Source organism: Protomyctophum parallelum, assembly GCF_964188405.1.
Source record: "Protomyctophum parallelum genome assembly, chromosome: 13".
In the NCBI taxonomy this organism is placed as follows: domain Eukaryota; kingdom Metazoa; phylum Chordata; class Actinopteri; order Myctophiformes; family Myctophidae; genus Protomyctophum; species Protomyctophum parallelum.
Genome location: NC_139708.1, coordinates 20,377,394 through 20,398,691, shown reverse-complemented (window position 1 = coordinate 20,398,691; position 21,298 = coordinate 20,377,394). Strand labels below are relative to the sequence as shown.

General features: G+C 45.1%; 1 protein-coding gene across 1 annotated transcript in view; it reads left to right on the top strand.

The window, feature by feature from the left end:
• Nucleotides 1–18,992, top strand: part of srcin1a (SRC kinase signaling inhibitor 1a) — a gene marked incomplete at its 3' end in the record, with an annotated part of 68,281 nt that extends 49,289 nt beyond the window's left edge. Inside the window, exons 12-25 of the mRNA XM_083778997.1 lie at nt 308–438; nt 765–912; nt 1,215–1,539; nt 7,379–7,631; nt 8,006–8,148; nt 8,611–8,775; nt 10,513–10,653; nt 12,704–12,771; nt 12,913–12,982; nt 13,780–14,769; nt 14,944–15,057; nt 15,258–15,317; nt 18,784–18,894; nt 18,987–18,992. Coding sequence (XP_083635123.1) covers nt 308–438; nt 765–912; nt 1,215–1,539; nt 7,379–7,631; nt 8,006–8,148; nt 8,611–8,775; nt 10,513–10,653; nt 12,704–12,771; nt 12,913–12,982; nt 13,780–14,769; nt 14,944–15,057; nt 15,258–15,317; nt 18,784–18,894; nt 18,987–18,992 — 2,725 coding nt within the window. The remainder of the gene's footprint in view (nt 1–307; nt 439–764; nt 913–1,214; nt 1,540–7,378; nt 7,632–8,005; nt 8,149–8,610; nt 8,776–10,512; nt 10,654–12,703; nt 12,772–12,912; nt 12,983–13,779; nt 14,770–14,943; nt 15,058–15,257; nt 15,318–18,783; nt 18,895–18,986) is intronic.
• Nucleotides 18,993–21,298: the final 2,306 nt, after the last annotated feature.

Below are 21,298 nucleotides of genomic sequence, written 5' to 3'. Positions count from 1 at the left end.
CTAAATATTTTGTATTTGACTCACTGCAGCTTTGAATTAAAGAACCCATCACCCATTTCCAACCGAAATCCCTGTGTTCTGGTGTGAGGAGATTACCGTAATACTATTATTTGTGGTAAAAACAAATATATATAGCAGATCTACAAGCTCACAATGCATCGGAATCGTGACACACAAAAAACACAACAAATAACCCACTGATATCATACCATTCTGAGGGAAATATTCACGCCTGAACACAGCTCTGAACACACGACTCCCTTCAATCCCTGGTGATCCTTCCATCCATCTGTCTGTTCCGTCTCAGTGACCTGGAGAAGTCCGTGGAGGAGATTCAGAAGGAGTCTTCTGTCAGCCACAAGCTGGCGTCTGTGCAGGAGCTGGAAGAGAAGGCCACGGTGCTGAGGAAGCTGGGAGAGACACTTACGGAGCTCAAAAGTGAGTCACCAGCTTAAACAACATGCACACACACACACACACACACACACACACGCTCCTTTCTGCATGTTTCTGCGCACGCACACATGCACGATAGCTTTTGGCAGAGCTACTTGTAATAACTCACAAGGGACTGATTATCTGTCAGTCAATTCTAGCATGCACGTTGTCTGCCAAACATTTTCAAAGTCTTACACAGTCCCACGCTGTCTCAAAACTGTGAAAATCTCTCCACACTTCAAAATATGCCCAGTTAAATAAATGATCATAGTTCAAAATATACTTGTCATGTTATGAACACCGTTATTTTCTCCTCCACCTTCCAGATCAGTTCCCTGGCCTGCAGAGTAAGATGCGGGTGGTGCTCAGGGTGGAGGTGGAAGCGGTGAAGTTCCTGAAAGAGGAACCCCACAGGCTGGATGCTCTGTTGAAACGCTGCAAGACCATCACTGACAGCCTGGCCACAATGCGCAAGTATGTACTGTACTGTACTGTACTGTACTGTACTGTACTGTACTGTACTGTACTGTACTGTACTGTACTGTACTGTACTGTACTGTACTGTACCGCATATAACCCACTCTGTGACCGGCTGAGGCCAGCACTGTCCCTTCTATAAAAGTGTCTCCACAGCAAAAATGTGTCTGAAAGTGTAAACATTTATACATATTTATGTATTTTCTGATTTAAATTTACACTCTTAACGTGTTCCCTTTTAAACAAAGTCGACATAGCAGCCAGTAATGATGACTCAGATCTCAATGTGTCATTGTCAGACAAGCCAACGAGGGCGTCTGGAAAACGCCGGAGGATTTCTCCGGCCCCTTAATGGCCAATAAGCACGGCGAGGACCTTCGGAAAGGTTCGGACTTCGACATGCCCACCAGCCCCCCGCTCAGCATCCATGACCTGGGGGGCGTGAGCGGCAACCTGTCCAACTGGAGCCCCCATCACGCCACCCTGGGCGGCCTGCACGGGAACCCCTCTCCCCTCCACGGCACGTCGTCACATCACCCTCCTGTTCCCCACAAAGGGAACGCTCTGGTGGAGCTGGAGCGCCGCGCTGCCTCGGAAAAGGCCTCGTCGGTGGAAGTGCGACTGGTAGGAAACGCCGTCTCTGTCTGTCTGTCGTCCATCTATTTTTTTTCCCACAGCACCTGCTTTGTCTGTACACTAGTGGCGGAATGCTGTACACTGTGAGTCCTAACCCATTTAGGCCTGAGGCCATTCTAAAAAGGACTTCTAAAGCCTGACCTAAGTTTTCTGAAAAACTTCAAATATTTATATAGCAGCATCAAAGTTTTTCATTTTTTTAATACTGTACATACTGTACAGAACACAAAAATGGGTTCCCGGCCTGAGGGGGTAAAACACCAAAAGGGGTTCCCGCCCAGAATGGGGTCTGCAGAATATAAAGCGCCTCAGAGACCAAACGGGAAGAATGTCTCTTTTTTTCCCCGACATAGAAGTTTAACCCAGAACATTCCATCATTTGAAACTTTCCAGAACGTGACCTAGACAAAATAATTTAAAATTAATTTAAAAATCCTATCAGATTTTGGAACGAATCCTATTGGATTTTTTCTAAGATCATTTTCCTATAAGAAAATCCAATAGGATTTTCCGAGTTTGAAATTGGATTCTATTGGAAGTTCCAATAGAATCCTGTAGGATTTTCGAAATCCTATAGGATCCTATTAGAATTTTTGAACATTCTCTAGGATCTTTTGACTAGGGCATGAAGTTCTGTTCTGTTTTTTTGTTTTGTTAGCTTGTAGATCAGCTACTGTATTTTTAGCACATTTTTTGGAAAACAATTTAATGTACATGTTCTACGTTCTGGGATCCAAGAACTCTTTGTTAGTACCCTCTGATCAGCGCCCAAATTAGGTTCTGAGAAAAACATGACAAACAAAAACAACTAAACAACTTACAGTAGCAACTAGACCGAGGATTAGCAACTAGACTGAGGAAAAGCCTTTTTTATATCTATTATATTTTTATATACCTATTTTATAGCTTTTGACACTTTTTTGACATCAGCTTTTGACATGCTTTTCTCAGCAGGTTGGCATTTCTTCATCTTATAAGGTTATTGGCAGGGACCCAAGATTGTGGAAGACAAAGCCTTCCACAACACCAGCCTTTCACTGGTGTTTTCAGTCCAGAGTGTGCCTCTTGTGTGTGCCAGAGCAGACTGTGTTGTGTATGCGCGCGCGTGTGTGTGTGTGTGGTGACTGTCACATGCTGAGTCAATCCATAGTTATCAAGAAAACAAAAATATAATATAATAAAATGTACATCCAACATTGGATGTAAATTTTGGATGTAAATTTTACATCCTTTGTCCTCAAGGTTTTCAACAATGGATGTTAAAATCACCAACAAAATTGCTACATAGTCAAAGTCAATACAGATTATAGACCACATTTCATCAAAGTGAAAATATGGCATAGATATTTAGGAATGTGACTCAAGAGGAGGAATTCTACTGAAGATGCACACATTCAAAAGAGGCAACTTTTCCATGAGATACAGTAAAAGGAATAGGCAGCGCCATCCCCTTTTCATTCCAGATTCACTTTACTTGCTCTAATCAAGTTTAAATTCAAATCATAATATCAAGTTTGTACTTTAATGATTGATCAAAGTTTTTTTCCTGACCTGAAAGATGAATTGGTACACTGCACTGCACTGTACTGTATTGTTTTGTATTGTTTCACCACTTAAACCATAATTAGTTCTCTGGAGTCCCCCCAGGGCTCTGTACTACAGTAGATCCTCTATTTGCTTCCTCCATACCATATCTCTTCACCGATCATCTACAAGCTCGCAACACAATGTGTTGTAAGCTTGTAGATCTGCTATTTTTTGCCAAATGTTCAGCACCAGAATGCATGGTAGATGCAGAACCTCGAAAGCTAAAAAGGCAAAAATAAAAAGCTAAAGGAGACAGGCCCTGCTTCCCTGGACCCTGGACTGAAGCTGTAGCTAACAGATGGTCGATGCCGATGCCGCCATCCTGGAGGCCATCAACTCGCTATGCATGGAGGTTCAAACCACCAGGGCTGAAATGTGCTGGACAATTGATTCTCAGATTGAGGAGGTTTCCGACACATTTTGGAAACGAGCTTTCCGCTCTAGTGTGAAACTCAGACTTACATCTTGACTTGACGCTATAGCGACCTCTGACCATATGTGACTACATTTGACTGAGGGACTGCCATTGGATTTTCTTTACATTTTCGTTTTTTCATGTCATGTGAAAGCAGGGAATCATAGCTTCAAATTGACATATTGGTTGTTCAGTTTGACCCACCAGTTTTGGAGATATGGCTTATAGAGTAATGTCTTGCAGAAAACAGCAAGTTGAGAAAACAGTCTTGAAAGGTTCACTTCTGTGGTCTCTAACATTACACCTAGCTACATGTTTAAGCATTTATTTCATATTTACATGTCGATTTCAGCTCTGACATTTGTTTCAGACATGCTCTAGTATGTGATAGTCTGCCTGTGCTATAAACTCATTTAAAAATAATATAATATAATATGAAGGTAATTTAGCCTGGGACATATACTGTATATGCACTTGAATATTTCTATCACGCTGTATTTTATATTTTATGCAGGATATTGTAACACAAATGAAGAATGCATGGAGACCGTACACTGTGGTTACATGGAATAAAACCTATACTTCATTGCCGGGGGTCCCCCAGGAGTCTATAGCCTACTTGGGCTATCTACAACCTCAATGTGTAGAGTTGCGGTGTGTTTTGAGCTGGAAGTTCTGCCATTTTTGCAGATTTTTCCCTTTGCAGATTTTTACAATGGCTTCCTGAGGGGTTAACAAAATGTTTTTTACAAAAAGATAAACATGAGAGTCATTCCATAACAAAAAAAAGTGACTTAGGCCATTTTCAAGAAAATAATCTGTGACTTAGGCATTTTTTAATACATGTCTACTAAACACCTGGGGGTCTATTAGAGTGATGTTAACTCCATACTAAACACCTGGGGGTCTATTAGAGTAATGTTAACTCCATACTAAACACCTGGGGGTCTATTAGAGTAACTGTTGTTTGCTGTGTATGCAATGTAAAAATGCCCAAGTCACACAAAGTGAGTTAGGCGGCAACGTAAAAATGCTCAAATCACACAAGTGACTTAGGCAGATCATCATTTTTGAAGATAGTGAGCTTTGTGATTGGCTGAGGACATAGGCGCTAATCCAGGACGATGCAGCAGCCCCAGGAGAGCACCTGTAGGCAGAAATCTCAATTTCGCCAAAAAATGACTTGGGCATTTATCCTATGAGGCTAACGAACTGACATGCCAGGTTCATTGTGGTTAACCCATTTAGACCTGACGTCAAAATAAAAAAAACGTTCGCTCTGAAAGAATATATATTCAAAGATTTGTGCCACATTTTTACGATTTTTCAAAAATAGCAGACCTACAAGCTCGTAGCACGCCACTCGGTGGCGCATTATGAGCTTCTGCTATTTTTCAATAGCTAAAGTATAACATAATGCTTAGTTAAAACAACAAAAGGGGTTCCCGCCCAAAATGAGTCATCCCATGAAAAGGGGGAAACTGTTGACACATCTAAAGGCTTTAAAGTATTGTGATGTGATTTTCCTCCAAGAACTCACCTGAAAAAACCTTCCAGTGCTGTGGGACTATGAGGCGACGGCGTACATAATTTTCCTTGGATTTGTTTTGTTAGTTTTGTTTATAGCTGAAAAGAGGACACATTTGTATTAATGAGTGCATTGTATACGACTGCTGCCTCAATAACAGAAAAGGAAAGTGTTTTTCCTGCGAAAGACCCGACGTTTAATAAAGCTAGATTTATTGTGTTAAAGTAGGTTATTAACTGGCCCCATTTTTGGGGAGAGGCTGTGGGGGCGACAAGAAATGGTTGCTAAATTTGATAAATTTGCAGAATGGTTCGTGTTTTTTAGCTAATGCTTTTTCTATTACCCTTCAAGACAAGAATTGAGAAAGCTACCGGCACACGCCGTGTCCTGAGATGACTCATGAGTGCTATTAGCCTTGCAGCCTGAACTCAGCAGATATCAGTTAGACTGTTAGAGCTTTCTATATTTTCACCATGCACCATGTCCCTGCGGAACCATTGCCCACCACTCCTGAATGAACTGTCTGGTGCTGGGACTCTGGTGCAACGCACAGGTCCTGAGCCTGGTGAGAGCAGGAGTGGACCTGGTGAGACGTAGGAGGGGCCCGGACAGGAGACAACCCACAGAGCCTAGTCCTTCCATGCGCCAGAAGTGTAGCTCCCAGCCCTGGCAGAGTAGTTCTGGAGTAGTTCCAACGTATTGTGTGCCCCTGGTTTTTCCCTAGTGGGACTGATTGAGGGTAGCTACTGGGACGTAAGTCGGGACTTGATCACTCCCGGCTGGGTCGCCTGAGTGAGGGGTATGATGTTGAGAGACCCGAAACCCCGTTGACCTCAGGATACATCACTGTAAGCACGTCATAGTACATACTGTATGTATAGCATAGTAGTATATATGTATAGTTTATATGTATAGTTTCATTATATAGATATTCCACTGTTACTTTCTTACGTCTCAGGGTGATCCATGCGATGCTTTTTAGTTATCTACACAAATAACTGGACGTGGTATGCTTTTATCAGGCTGACAAATATAGCACATTGCTATACCATGCATAACTACTATCATGTTTAGGCTGGAGCTGCCAGCCCAAATCTCGTCTCTCAACGATGAAGTTTGTAGTTACAGTAGAGTCACTGGATTGGGCCATCATTGTGGGGGCGGAGTCACACAAACAATTTGGCCTATAGCAACGGACTAGCCAATCACAGAGCAATCATGTCACTCAGGGTACATCCAGACAGCATATAGCGTGAAGGGGCGTCAAGAAAGCACCTAGAACAGGCGTCTCTTCCGGGTTTTGAAACAGCCGGTGGATTGGAAAGTTTTGATTTGAATTTGAAAACTTGTGAAACGGGACATTCTGCATAATACTATAATAACCTTACACTTTTGGTTCATTCAGTACATTTGGATACCAATGCTTTTGTACTTTTACTCAAGTAAATATTTTCCAGCCAATATACATATATAGGCATTATACAAAATGAAACAGGACAATTTGGTTTAATTTTACGTTCTCAAGAGTTAAATGATTGTTTAACACCTAGATTAGGCTATTTTACAAGTCCACACAATTAGAGAATGTAAAATAATTGATTTTGATTTTGGTTTGCCTGTTATTCTCTTCTATGTTACCAACACAGCATGGACTTGTGAACAACATCTTATCAGACAATAACAAAATATTCTTCAGTTTTCTACATTGCAATATTGATACTTTTACTTAAGAAAAACATGTGAGTACCTTTTCCACCACTGCATATAGGCTATTATAACATTATCGACACTATCACTGACTATCCGTCTAACGACAAATAGCGTAGGATAATTCACACGTCGTCCACATATTACTACTCAATTTACAATTTACAATTTAGGCATTTAGCAGACGCTCTTAATCCAGAGCGATTTACATTAAGCAAGAACAAAAAAGCATGGGAATACATCACATTAAAGCATTTATCATGAAACATGCTTAAGCTAAGAAAGTAACAGTGGAATATCTATATAATGAAACTATACATATAAACTATACATATATACTACTATGCTATACATACAGTATGTACTATGACGTGCTATGACTACATACAATGCAATTATAGTGCTGTCTACATATCATGCTATAAGTCTGTATCAAATGCTATCTAAGTCTACAGAAATGCTATCTAAGGTGGTAGGGTAAGTGCTATGGGCCATGGTGGAGTCTGAAAAGGTGGGTTTTCAGACTACGGCGGAAGATTGGGAGTGATGCTACTCATAGCAGCTCCATCCTCCATCTCTCCACTCTGTAGGCAGCGGAGCGGGACTGGGAGGAGAAGAGGGCCAGCCTGACCCAGTACAGCGCCCAGGACATCAACCGGCTGCTGGAGGAGACCCAGGCGGAACTAATGAAGGCCATCCCAGACCTGGACTTTGCTGCCAGGCAGATCAAACCCTCCTCCCAGACCCAGCAGACACCCACCCAGACCCCCGAGCACCGCTCCAACAAGCCCCAGCACAAGCTCACTGGTGGGAAGGAGGGGGGCGGATGCAGGCGTGGTTCTGGTGAGTTCCCGGCGGGGTTACCGTGTTCTCATTACCAGTCATGGTCTGGGATTTACTGTGTTCACATTAACCCATTTTGACCTGAGATCAGATTCTAAAAATGTCTTCTACATCCTGACATGTTTCTATGTCAGTCGTTCTTCGATTTTTCAAAAATAGCAGACCTACAAGCTCGTAGCGCGCCACTCGGTGGCAGATAATTGGCAGATAATCAGTTTGCAGGGTTGCCACCCTGCCAAGGGAAGATAGCCGCCGTGTGAATGTGGTCCAGGCTCCAGGGTGAGCTGTGTTGTTTTCACCCCATGAAGGAATGGCGGATTCAGCCACTATGCGTGTCTCAAATAGTGACTCGTCGTGTGTCCATTCCCTCCAAGATGAGCTGACGGTGCCTCGGTATCGCACGGAGAAGCCGTCCAAGTCGCCCCCTCCCCCGCCGCCACGACGCAGCTTCCCATCATCCCCGGCGGGCCTGACCACCCGCAGCGGAGAGACCCTCATCCCCGGCAAGAGCATAAAGGTGACGGACCGGATAGTCACAGAAAACAGACACGTTCAGAGTTCAATTTAGCTCGGGCATAGTGTGTGTACGGTCTCTGAGTTAAATTAACATTATGGGCAGTGTACAGTGTGTACAATTCATATTAAAGTTTTAATGCGTTTCACTTTTATCTGCACCTAACACAATTAAATTCCTATAAGGATCATTTAATTGCACAACCTCATTGCTATCTATATCAATCCTCACTTGGTCACTATGAGAATGAATGCATTTGTCTCTATGTGCAAAACTGTCTCTATAAGCAAACACTCAAAAAGTCCATTGACTTGGCTGCCATATGACATGATTTAAAGATGGAGTGCCGTGAATTTTCTCCTGCATTATATAATGCATTGCGACGCATTGCATTGTGAGCTAGTTTCTTTCCACCTGCACTGTGTGTAACTGTAACCCAATCCTGTGCGACTGTTACGGTAGAAGTCTGAGTCTGACGAGACGGAAGGCCAGAAGCCACACATAAAGCTGAGGAGGACGGTGTCTGACAACCCTACCCGCCCTGCCTCCACACCCCCCACCCTGACCTCTGGAGACTGCATGCGGGAGGACAGAGACAGAGAGCAGGACAACATGGCCGCCGAACTGGAGGTACTGCATTGGGTCTGTCTGTCACACTGGGAGAGCACCCACGAGCGAGCAGCATGTACTGTACATGTATATACTGTCTCGTTTGGATTAGGTTTGTCCAGTGGGGTTCTATAGGGAATGGGAAACCCTGTAGCTGCAGCTCTCATTATTCACAGGATCTCTGTAACCTGCCACTGAACAGAGTGCACATATTGTACTGTAATAATTGCACACACATTGTCACAGCATGTATTACCATGCTGTGACAGCTTGTGTGCAAAAGTATAAGTCAGCCATAACTCTACTCTATCCCTATACTGTATATAATATCCCCTATAAAAAACCTAACCTGTAAATGCCTAATCTACCCAACGCAAATATTTTCCTTATTAAATTCTACAGTACGTCCCCAAAATCCTTTTCATCATAAGACAACCATTAATCCGTGGAGGAACGTGTGAGTGAATATACGCTATCATTCTGGCTAATGCCAGGCTACACACACACACACACACACACACACACACACACACACACACACACACACACACACACACACACGCTAGGCCTCGTTACCACATGTTGAAGCGGCAGGTGCCATATGTTGCTGTTCCTCCGGTACTGAGAGAAACCCAGAGATTGCACGCACAGTGTCGCGCGCGCGCACACACACACACACACACACACACACACACACACACACACACACACACACACACACACACACACACACACACACACAGCTCAGTCACACAGCTCAGTCACACACATCGTCACCCAGGGTGCACAGATTACACACACACACAGATGGGGCCTGATGGCTACTTTGGCACGACCCGGCTGGCAATTTGACGGCAAACACGGCTGTCCAGATCGGCGAAGGCAGATTCTGATGACGTGCAATCCTAAAATGATGTCCGACTATCAACACGTCTGTACACAGACAAATGTGTCCCTGGCAAAACCTTGGTCTTGTCCGTCCGTGGCAAATCTTTGATTTTGTTTTTTGAGGGGCTATATTTAAGCAATAAGCCACGAGAGTTCTCAGGTTACAATGGCTACCCTCCCAGCCATTGTAAAATAACCGGTAAGCTTGGGCCTCGAGTGGCTTATTGCTTTTCTAAAACGGTTACAAACATATAGCAATATTAACCGGATAAAACTATTACATTCACAAAAGTAGCTACGCTTTGTGCCACCAGAGCGAGCCACATCACTTCCTTGTTTTGCTCGGCAAGTAGGCTACGTGACGGGAGAATAGCGCTTGATGTCTTTACGGGGCTGCCTGGAGCCACACATTCACAGTCATATGAGCCTGGGCGGTGCTTAGACGCCCGCACGGCATGAGTTTGTAAGGCAATCAAGCGCTCCCCTTCCCCAGTACAGCTACAGAGATGCGGAATCAGCTGGGAATGATATAAAGTGATTGAAGGTGTGGGTTATCAGGTTAAACGGTCACGTGACGGTAACCAGCCAATCAGAATCAAGTATTGGGACTAACCGTTTTAGAAACAGCTTTTGTCCCCACACGTCTCATTATTTGCCATTGGCAATGAAAGGAGAAAATTTAAATTTGGTCAAAATTATGTCCGCCAAATATGACGTGAATTTAACCAACCAATCGCATAAATTCAGTTGTTCATGAGATGATGTATGATATCATTCTCCGGTCATGGCCGTGGCAAATGTTCTATTTCGAGAACAGCTGTGTCCGACCCATCATGGCATTTCTCCATCCTCCCCTTTGTCCCTTCCCAGCTGTTTGAGAGAGTCCCCCTCAGGCTCTCTCTGCCCCTCCCCTCCTCCTCCCTGCCTCGTGGCCCCCCGAGCAGCAGCAGGCCCACCAGCGTCCCCCCCTGCCGCCTAGACCTGTGGCCCACTGCGGCCCCAGGCTCCCAGGTAACACGCTGGATCCAAAAGATGCACATTTTTACATTATACTTTGTCACACGATGGTGTCATGTAGCGTAAAATAGCCAATCTATTATCTCACAAACACATCTTCTGAGCTTTCAGTATCTGCAATAGGCTCTATGCACACAGAATAACTCGTCCTACTTCATACTTCCTTCACAGGTGTTACTGGTGATACTGATAATGTTCCATTCTGGTCCAGCTGCTATTGTGTGTGTTGGCTAATATAACTGGAAACACTCTGCTACACCAGTGGGTCTCAAAGTGAACTTGAGTGGGTTCCAAAATGGCCCGTATGCCCCGTGGCCCCGTAACCAAATGGACCCTTACAGGTCCCTTCGGTTCCATTTGTACACTCTCAGAGTTGCGGGGGTCCCTGAAATTAAAAATGTTTGATAATTAATCACTGTACACTAAATGGAACAGAGTCTTAATTTGTATCATCGGTAACACCTGTGAAGGTAGTAGGGAAGAGTTATTCTGTGTGCAATTGTGCATAGAGCCTCACCATCGTACGACGAAGCATAACAACTCTCACGCAGGTTTCATTGGAGCGCTGCATGATTGCCTACAAACATGCGTTGGCATTTTGCCTCTGTCAGGAGGAGGATCACACACAACGGAGGTGAAAGATCATGCGGTTCCAATAAAACCCACATGAGAGCAAGTCTGTGCAACTTTTAGCTTTTTTTGCTTTTGAAGCTTTTGGCCCTTGACCTTTTGAGTGTGTGTTGATTGCTGCCCTCTCTCTAACCACCCCCTACCCCCACTGACCACACCTCTGCCTCCAACCTCCTCCTCACACACGCCCAAGTACTGTTACACTTAAGTAACTTTATAGGAGTATTTATTTTACTTCTTCTCCGCAAGGCAAATATTGCACATTTTTATTTTTTTTACTTTTACTTTACAATCACTTTTAGTCCACTACTGTTTGAAAACTTTAGATACTTTGTAGATTTTGATTATTATTACAAAACATGAATTTACTACTTCAGCCCTCTATTAATTTCGGCCATTTGAAAATAGCCGATCTTCAAGCTCACAATGTGACGCTTTGTGAGCTTGTATCTGCTACTTTTAAAAGAGTACTTTCTTCATTTTGATACCAACACTTTTGAATTCCAGACAGAGTATTTCTACAGTATTGCACTAAAGTAAAAAAAAAATAGAGTACTTTTTTTCCCACCACTGCACATGCCCTCCTCCTCCTCCTCCTCCTCCTCCTCCTCCTCCTCCTCCTCCTCCTCCTCCTCACTCTGAGGTTGGGTCACTCCAACCTCCCTCCAGCTCAGCCAAGGTACAACAACAGGGTGTCTCCTCTCCGCAGCCATGGAGTCACTGGAGGACTCGTAATTGGTGCAGCATGCTTAGAGGAGGATGCGTGTGTCCTATAGGACCTATAGGACTGCCACAGACATAGAGCACGTGCAGTCGACGGGATCGAGAAACACTGTCACTTTTTAATTAGGCTGTTATCACTGTTGCGACAGCCACACACATACTGTGTGTGTGTGAGTGAGTATTAATTTGCGTGTATGTGCAGTATATGTGCATGCGTGCGTGTGTGCAGCAAGTGCGCATTTGTGCAGTGTGTGCGTGCGTGCTCACTCACTCACTCACTCACTCACTCACTCACTCACTCACTCACTCACTCACTCACCCACCCACCCACCCGGAATGGGTGTGACCCGTTTGTTCCAGACGAATATACTTTTTGTTTGGTATCCTTACTAACTTAGAGATATATCGGTATCGGCCGAACCAGCAAATTATCGGAGATCGGATATCGCTCATAATTTCAATATCGTACATCTCTATTAGCAATACAAGCCTCGTCTGGTCCCCCAGCAAAGTATGTGGCTCTGAACATGTTTGAAGTAAAGTAGGGCACTCATGAACTCTCTATCCTCTATCTACGAACAGGAAACAAAGAGCTCAGATCACGGATGAAATGTAGCACAGCTCTCCAGAACAGAACTGGGGACATTGTGATGTGCGATGAGACGTGTCCACAAATTCATGTACTCTCTAGAACAGATATAGTTCTATCCTTTGTGAGTGGCTGTTGCAGTTCGTGGTGGTGGTGGTGGTGGTGGTGCAGTGTGCATTTGCGTGTGTTATTTTGTTGCATGCCATGGGTGATGGGTGTGTCGAGTTTTAACATTGTGCCATTTAGATTAGTGGTCAAACTCATCATCACACATGTGTCATTCAGCTGTCAAGATGTGCATTACTGGGCAGTTCTGGACTGCAGGAGCAGCGGTACAGATCAAACCTCACAGCAAGCAGTGCTCTGGCTTCAGACACAATGGTAATGCACTGTTACTCCATCAGACACAATGGTAATGCACTGTTACTCCATCAGACACAATGGTAATGCACTGTTACTCCATCAGACACAATGCTAATGCACTGTTACTCCATCAGACACAATGCTAATGCACTGTTACTCCATCAGACACAATGGTAATGCACTGTTACTCCATCAGACACAATGGTAATGCACTGTTACTGCTGCTATACCGTAAGTCAATAATACATTATGATACTAGAAACACATTTGGCCCGATTCTCTAAGCTGTTTACACCCATTATTTTGGGTGTGAAGTAATTTTCTGATTAGTTAGTCGTCTGATTCAGTAGTCTTTTTTTGTTGGTGAATTTTGCGGAGGGGCGCTCTTTCTCAACTCTGCTTGGATACAGACGTTACATGGGACCAAAGCTTGCTGTATGTAATTAGAATGCTTTATTCTATTTCTAGACTACTAATGTTGGAAGTTTGGGAAATTCCTTTACACCCAAAATATGTGCACTAACAACAGCTTAGTGAATAATTGGGCCCAATGACTTTTGATTGATTGATTGATTGAATACTTTATTAACATTTTGCAAAAAAAGAGCACAGGAAAGTACAGTTCAATACAAGGTCTGCTATAAAGGATTTAAACCCAAGAACGTACAGTATATTGTCTTGTGTCCATTGGTGTCCTTCATACTCAATACGCATTTCTTCATGCAATATCTTTTTTAATCTCACAAAGGTAGTTGTGAATTGGCGTAGCTGATTAAAGGTGATTTCACAGCTCACAGAGCCTCCTTGTTTTACAGGTCAGGAGTGCGGTCCGGCCCCGCGCCTCGTTCTCTCTGATCCCCCAGATCGTGTTGACCGAGTCCGTGTCACCCCCTCGTTCCTCCTCAGAGAACCACGTGAGAGATTTAACACAACAGGACCTGCTGGCAGAACTCCCAACTCGCGAGCGGAGCAGCCATCGTCACCCCGCCACCTCTCAAGTCTGTGAGGCTGTGAGGGATCCGGTTACACCATCTCGGAAAACTCCTCTCCATGAGTTAAGGATCCAGGAGTCTTTCGAGGACGACATGGAATGCCAAGAGGAGCTGGCGCTGTTGCTGATAGAGCCAGAGTTGCGGGTGTTGGCTCCCCTGGAGGCCCAGGAGGTCAGGGAGCTCATGGGAGATGCTCTGCTGACGCTGATCGTCCCACCGCAGGGTGAGGAACCCTCTGAGATCCCCCTGAGAGACGACACGCCTCTCCTGGTGCTCTTTAGAGACAAAGTGACCGTCAGAGAAGCCTATAGGCTGCTGTGTTCGCTACTGGAGCCCAAGCCAGTGCCCAGACCCAGGGCACTGAGTGCCTCACATGGCAGCCCTGGCCCTATGGGCCACCCCGGCCTGCAGGGCTCTCTGGTGGAGGCTCTGAGGAGAGGGATCGTGACCGGGGACAGGACCTTAAACCTCGAGCGTAACACTGGAACCCACGCCGCTCCAGAGGAGCGACGGAGCACAGTAGACGCTGACCTCAAACCAGACGGGTCGACTAGTCCCGCGGACAGCGGAGACGCGCCGGGCCAGAGCCCCTGGAGAAGGGGCGAGGACATCCGTAGCAGCACCTACAAGCGTCTGGACAGCCTGGAGGAAATCATCCGCGAGCTGGAGAACACGCTGATAGAGATCAGTGGGCAGTGCCGATCCGCCACAGAGCACCTCGACGCTGAGAAAACCTCCACGAGCACACCCGAGAGCAAGAAGAAGCCCGCAGTCCCTCCAAAGCCCTCCTCGTTCAACCCTGCACTGATCCAGGTTCATTACTTAACCCTCCCTGCCCTCACTGGGCTTTCTGTTTGTACAGTTAGCACTCTAACGTCTTCACTGGATGATTGAACGGCAGCATTTCAACTTCCCAAGCTTATTTTCTGTCGACCTCTTCTGATCTGTTCCAGGATGATTTGGCCTCTAATTGCATTTCAAATTGAGGGTGTTGTGGAGTCTCGCCTCAGTACCCCTGATCAGGTGACCGTCCCTCATAGGGCAGCCACAGTGAGGCTAGAGTTCAGCGCCAGTCCCCCTGTACCTGGTTCACGACGGCAGGTATACCATACGTCCCTAATTTCATGTTGAATCAGTTTGATTCGTTGCCACCGGTGCACTGCCTGTCAGGCTGAGGGCAGCTGCGCTGGCTTGGCAATCAAATAGTTTGGCGTTTTAAACCCAGAACTCTAGCTCACGGTGTAGCCATGGCTTAGACGAAATTAGGGACATAATAGGGACATAATAGGGTCATGATCCAGGCCCAGGGAGTGGTGCTGGCCGTGGTCCTGAACTCTAGCCTCACCGTGGCTGCCTGCCCTGTAAGGACACTCCCTGATCAGGGTTGTCAACTGAGGCGAGACTCTCCACAGTGTGCAGAAGGACAGCCGACACACTCCCTCATGACAGCAATCAGTATGTATCTCTTTCTGATTGTCTATCCCGCTGGGCTGAGGCTTGTTAATTGTCTTTCCATCGACCTGTCCTTTGCATCTCTATGCTCCCCTGCTCTGTAAACCGGGACAATTTCATTCTTTGTTACACTTTGAAGAAAAAACATTAAAGGTCTTTCTTCATGTTTTCCCTCTGTTATTTTTTCCTGCACTTTCTTTGCCTTTCATAATTATTCTGTTCTGTGTTCTTCCGCAATGATCTTCAAAAATCGCTTTTTCTTTGAAAACTGTTCAAAGTAATTATCAGCTTAATTTTGGGTAAATATAAGCCAAAGGTGAAACGGAGGTAACTTCACTTTGGTTTATTAACATTTTCACATTCAAAGCTTTATATCCAGCATGCCTTTATAATTACAAACACTTAAGTAGTTGTGCGTGTGTGCGTGCGTGCGTGCGTGTATGAGTGTGTGTACAACACCATTGATACATTGTGCATGGAGGAGTGATTAGTGCTAATTAGTTGAATTCTTATGTGATTTAAAATAAACTATTTCACTGAAGTGCACTTGAGAGGTCACAGTAAAAAGAAAATGGGTACGAGAGAGAGAAGGAAACAACGCTCACAACATGTGTAGCCTCACAGTCAGGTCATGGCTCTCACATTGTCACGGGGCATTTTCCTGCTCTTCTAGGCCATTCCCACTGGCATGTGACAGAGGATTTCAGAGTCTTCTCACTATATTTCATCACCCCAACTGTACAGTTTCTTATTAGTCCATTGCAATTCCAAACAATCCCACTTTCTATTTCCGGGGTGTCTTTGTCAAAATGACACAATATAACATGAAGTCAGGTTACAGTTTTGATTGACTCATTAAACCCGGGAAAGTATCTGTCATTTTAGATTTTTGCGTTGGCTATTAAAGAAATAGTAGATATACAAGCAAGCTCTTATATCTAGCCTAACATGGCCAGACACAAATCTAGCGCTGCAAAAATAATTGCCTTCATATATAGTGATACATATATATATATATATATATGTATGTATATATATAGTGATATAGTCTGGCCAGTGGCCACGCATCATCTGCTATTTTTGAACATTGAAAAATCGGGAAAGTGTGAGAACCACTGATTTAGAAGGCATTTGTAGAATGATCTGCCTCGGGTCTTAATGGGTTAATATCTTTCTTTGCATCAGGGGTGGAATTCAGGCAGATCTTTGCATTGTGTCAATGCAGCAACGTAAACACTGGCTATGTGTGAGAGCAGGCATACAGGCTATATACTGCAGCATGTTGTTCCAACCAGTTCTCTTCTCAGCTAAGGTTTATATTATGCAGAGGATGAACTGTGTGAGGATGTGTTTGTGCTTGTGTGTGTTAGAATAGAGAGACCACCAACTGAGGCAGATAACAGGGAACAGGGAAGACCATTAGAATACAAGAAGACTCACCCCGTTTCTGTTTTCCTCCCAGAATTTTCCCCAGTGAGGGGTGGGAGAGTCTGGACAGCAGACGGCTGGATTTTGAATTTCTCGAACTATAAACTTTCATGACAGCAGACAGCCTAAGTACAAATATAATTTATGAAAAGCTACTACAGTGAAGTCTGTTCACAGAAGTTGTTGTAGGATATGTGGGGATTATCTGACGAGGTACCATTTGAGGGGGCAAAACCTTACATATACTAAATAATACTAAATTGTTTATAAGGTCAATATAAGTAATATAATATAGCCTTTCCACAGGAGTATCTTTTTATATTTTTCCAAAAAGAATACAAACAGCCAATAGCATATTACAAAGTTATCCCCCTCACTGGGGAAAATTCCGGGAGGAAAAACGGGCACGCACCGGGGTGAGTCTTCTTGTTACCGACCATTAAAGGAGAATTCCATACTAAAAGGCTTTCTTACCTTTCTTTGTAGTTGTTACGTCCCCACCAAAGAGGTCCAGGTGTTATTTTGTGCAAAAGCTCCTTATTGGCTATTTCCCCTACCATGAGCCCTACATGAATTGCATTGAATTGAATGGGAATTGAATGGGGCTATGGGGTGTTGTGCTAATTCACTTATTTCCATCGCTCAAAATTATAATTTCTTTGTATATATCCTCTCTTCATAATGTAAATAATATCCCAAGCGGCACACTTTACTACTTCTTTCGATGGAAATAAGCAAATTAGCATCACACCCCATAGCCCCATTCAATTCCCATTCAATGCAATGCAATTCATTGAGGGCTTATGGTAGGGGAAATAGCCAATAAGGAGTTTTTGCACAAAAAAACACCTGGACCTCTTTGGTGGGGACGTAACAACTACAAAGAAAGGTAAGAAAGATAAGAAAGCATTCTAGCATGGAATTCTCCTTTAAGCACACTGCATCATACGGTATAGCCTCTGGTGTGTAGCTACGCTACGCTACATGCAACGCCACTTTCATGTCTGCGCTGCCGTGTTTCCCTGTTTGCCGCTGCGCCTCTATAGTCCTGCTGTGTCGGTATATAAGGATATGTGATTGAAAAGTGACCGCAGTTCTTTTAATCTTCATTTCACTGAATGGTTCGCTTAGGGAGGGAGTGGCGGCATCTCCTGGTGCGACTGCGCCGGGAGATGCCGCTCTACCCGTATAAGCATAAGAACCATTCTGCTCATTTTGATTAAAGAACTTGGGTTACTATAAGATCAACTTTAGTTTCTTGCTGTTATCCCTGATCTCCTACAGGCCTCGATCGGGCAACAGACTTGCTTAATAGAATCCGTCACTCACATGTGGTCCTTTTTCTTTCTCATACCTCTCTCTCCCGTTTCTCTGTCTGTCTGCCTCTCGTACTCCCCCCCCCCCCCCCCCTGTCTCTCCTCCACCTGTCTCTCCTCCACCTGTCTCTCCTCCCCCTGTCTCTCCTCCACCTGTCTCTCCTCCACCTTTCTCTCCTCCACCTGTCTCTCCTCCACCTGTCAACTCCTCCCCCTGTCTCTCCTCCACCTGTCAACTCCTCCCCCTGTCTCTCCTCCACCTGTCTCTCCTCCCCCTGTCTCTCCTCCACCTGTCTCTCCTCCCCCTGTCTCTCCTCCACCTGTCTCTCCTCCCCCTGTCTCTCCTCCACCTGTCTCTCCTCCACCTGTCTCTACTCCACCTTGTCTCTCTTCCACCTGTCTCTCCTCCCCCTGTCTCTCCTCCCCCTGTCTCTCCTCCCCCTGTCTCTCCTCCACCTGTCTCTCCTCCCCCTGTCTCTCCTCCCCCTGTCTCTCCTCCCCCTGTCTCTCCTCCCCCTGTCTCTCCTCCACTCTCCTCCCCCTGTCTCTCCTCCACCTGTCTCTCCTCCACCTGTCTCTCCTCCACCTGTCTCTCCTCCACCTTGTCTCTCTTCCACCTGTCTCTCTCCAGGGAGGGAACCGGGTCCAGCACTCCTCCTCGGCTGCCTCCAGACTCAAGCACTTGCAGCAGAACAACAGCACAGACAAGACAAAGAGCGGGAAAAGGGAGGGCCAGCTGCAGGTAAAGTACTGTCAACAATATCATTATCCTCAGTGTTGGTTAAACTATAAGGTGGACCCTGAATGCGTGTGTGTCCATTTGTACGCCCGTAGAGTTAAATTAGCACAATTGTACTTTGTATCATCATCACTGTCAATCCCTGTACCTGCCAATAACCTAACCTGTCAATCCCTGTAACCTAACCTGGGCCCAACAGCACCCTACTTTACCCCATCCATCCACCCTCCGTCCCGCCAGCCTGATCTCACAGAACTACGTAAATCGTAAATATGTATGGGATTGCAATTCCGTACATACACAACTAGAAAACCCCCAGAATCCGTACACATATGACACTACTACTGTTTTGACCGTGACGGAGGCTTGGCTTTCACTATAGTACGGAAGTGCTATATTTCACCGTGGCTGGTTCAGGCTGTGTGAGTCGGACAACTCCACGGAACTTGAGCCATTCAGTTGGATTTCAGTGTCATACAGTATGTACAGATTTTTGGGAGTTTTCTAGTTGTTTACGTATTTCTGTGAGATCAGGGATGGTCCCGCAGCAGCAGCAGCACCCTCTGCCTGATGTATACTATATATATATATATATATAATGTATACAGTGTATACTGGGTTGGGCTGGGTTGTGTTGCACGCTGGAAATGGCTGATCTACAAGCTCACACCGTGTCGTTGCGACACACGTTGTGAGCTTATACTGTAGATGGGCTGTTTATTTAAAGGCCAAACCAATGCAACTACTCACAACACCTTGCAACAAAATGGTTTTAAGGCTGTCCACACTAATGCAACTGCCATTGAGGATAGTTGTTGTGAGTAGTTGCATGTTGCAAGGAGTTGTGAGCATAGTTGCATTGGTGCGGTTTGGCCTTTAGGCGTGGAACACCCTCATACAACCAGGTATAAATCAAACCTCCCTGCCACACACTAATGAGAGCATCCTCCTGTTCAGAGCAGCATTACACTAGGATGCTGTACAGTGTAGGAGAGAGGAGAGCAGTGTGGCACCATATTGTTGCACTATCATACAGTATACGTTGTATAGGAGGAGTGAAACTCAAGGCTTGAGAAAGTGGCCGGGTACGTGTCTATTCTCTCCTCCTATCTGTACTGCCTTGTCGCCTACACACACCTGCTTGGAAAGAAACCGGGTGTGTGGAAGTCTTCTCGTCGTACAAATGGATCCGTTAATATAAGTCCATTTGGTTCCATTTATGTACACACACACTCAGAGTTACAGCATCATAAAGGTTCACTCGGTTCCTGACTATCAATCATTTAGTTCACGTTGAGAACCACTGCTACAGAGGGGAGGGATATACATTGTATTGTCTGATAGGCATGTCATGTTGTTCATTTAACTCTGAGAGTGTACAAAAATGCAGTCCATTTCTTATGAGTGAAATTAACAGGCAGGATTTTCTGAACCGCATGATGTTACTTTTGTACTAGAAACATGGTGGATGGTAGAAGTGCCACATTGTGGAGTCTGGGGAGAGCTTGGGGATGGTGGATGGCCCATGGCAGTCCAGGAAATGGAACTGTTGAAGCGTGTCACTGTCAACAGAGAACCTCCGACCCCGGCAATGACAGGAGTTGTGTCAATAAAAGAAACGTGCGTAATCTCATTGTAATTCTAAAAACGCAAAGAGCACTGAAGTGAATCTAAAACCTCCTCTATACACGCTTGCGGAATATGATGGCAAATTCACTGAGAAATCTTGTTCTGTAGTCTGTACAGGGGATTGCAGATAGAGAGAGAGAGGCGAGTGAGGGCGGGGGAGGTGGAGAGAGGTTGGGAGGAGGAGACGTAATGAGGCTTAAGTCACCCTGGTGTGGGAGAAGCTCACGAGGGAAGCATCTCTAATAAGTGGCCAGTTGAGTCATTCGCTGTCATAGATTATTCAGTATGAAGAGGACAGTTCAGCTCTCCCCGTCTCTCTCTCTCTCTCTCTCTCTCTCTCTCTCTCTCTCTCTCTCTCTCTCTCTCTCTCTCTCTCTCTCCCCCCCCCTCTCTCGCCACTGATGGAAAGTAACTAAGTACATTTTCTGAAGTACTGTAAACTCAAGTACAATTTTGAGATATTTGTACTTTACTTGAGCATTTCCAATTAATAGCCGATCTACAAGACCTGATCTCTCTCTCTATCTCTCTCTCTCTCTCTCTCTCTCTCTCTCCCTCTCTCTCTCCCCCCTTTTCTCTCTTTCTCCAACCGTCCTCCCTCGCTCTCACTCGGCACACTGCGGGACACGACGGCCTGCGTGAAAGCGGAAATTAATCCCATTATTTCAGTAGGACACTCACTCAGACTCAGACACAGCATGTCGGCTTTGTCCACGGACAATGTCGCAGACACATTTCCCTAAAAAAAGAAGGGCGAGCGCGAATGTAATCCCCGCCG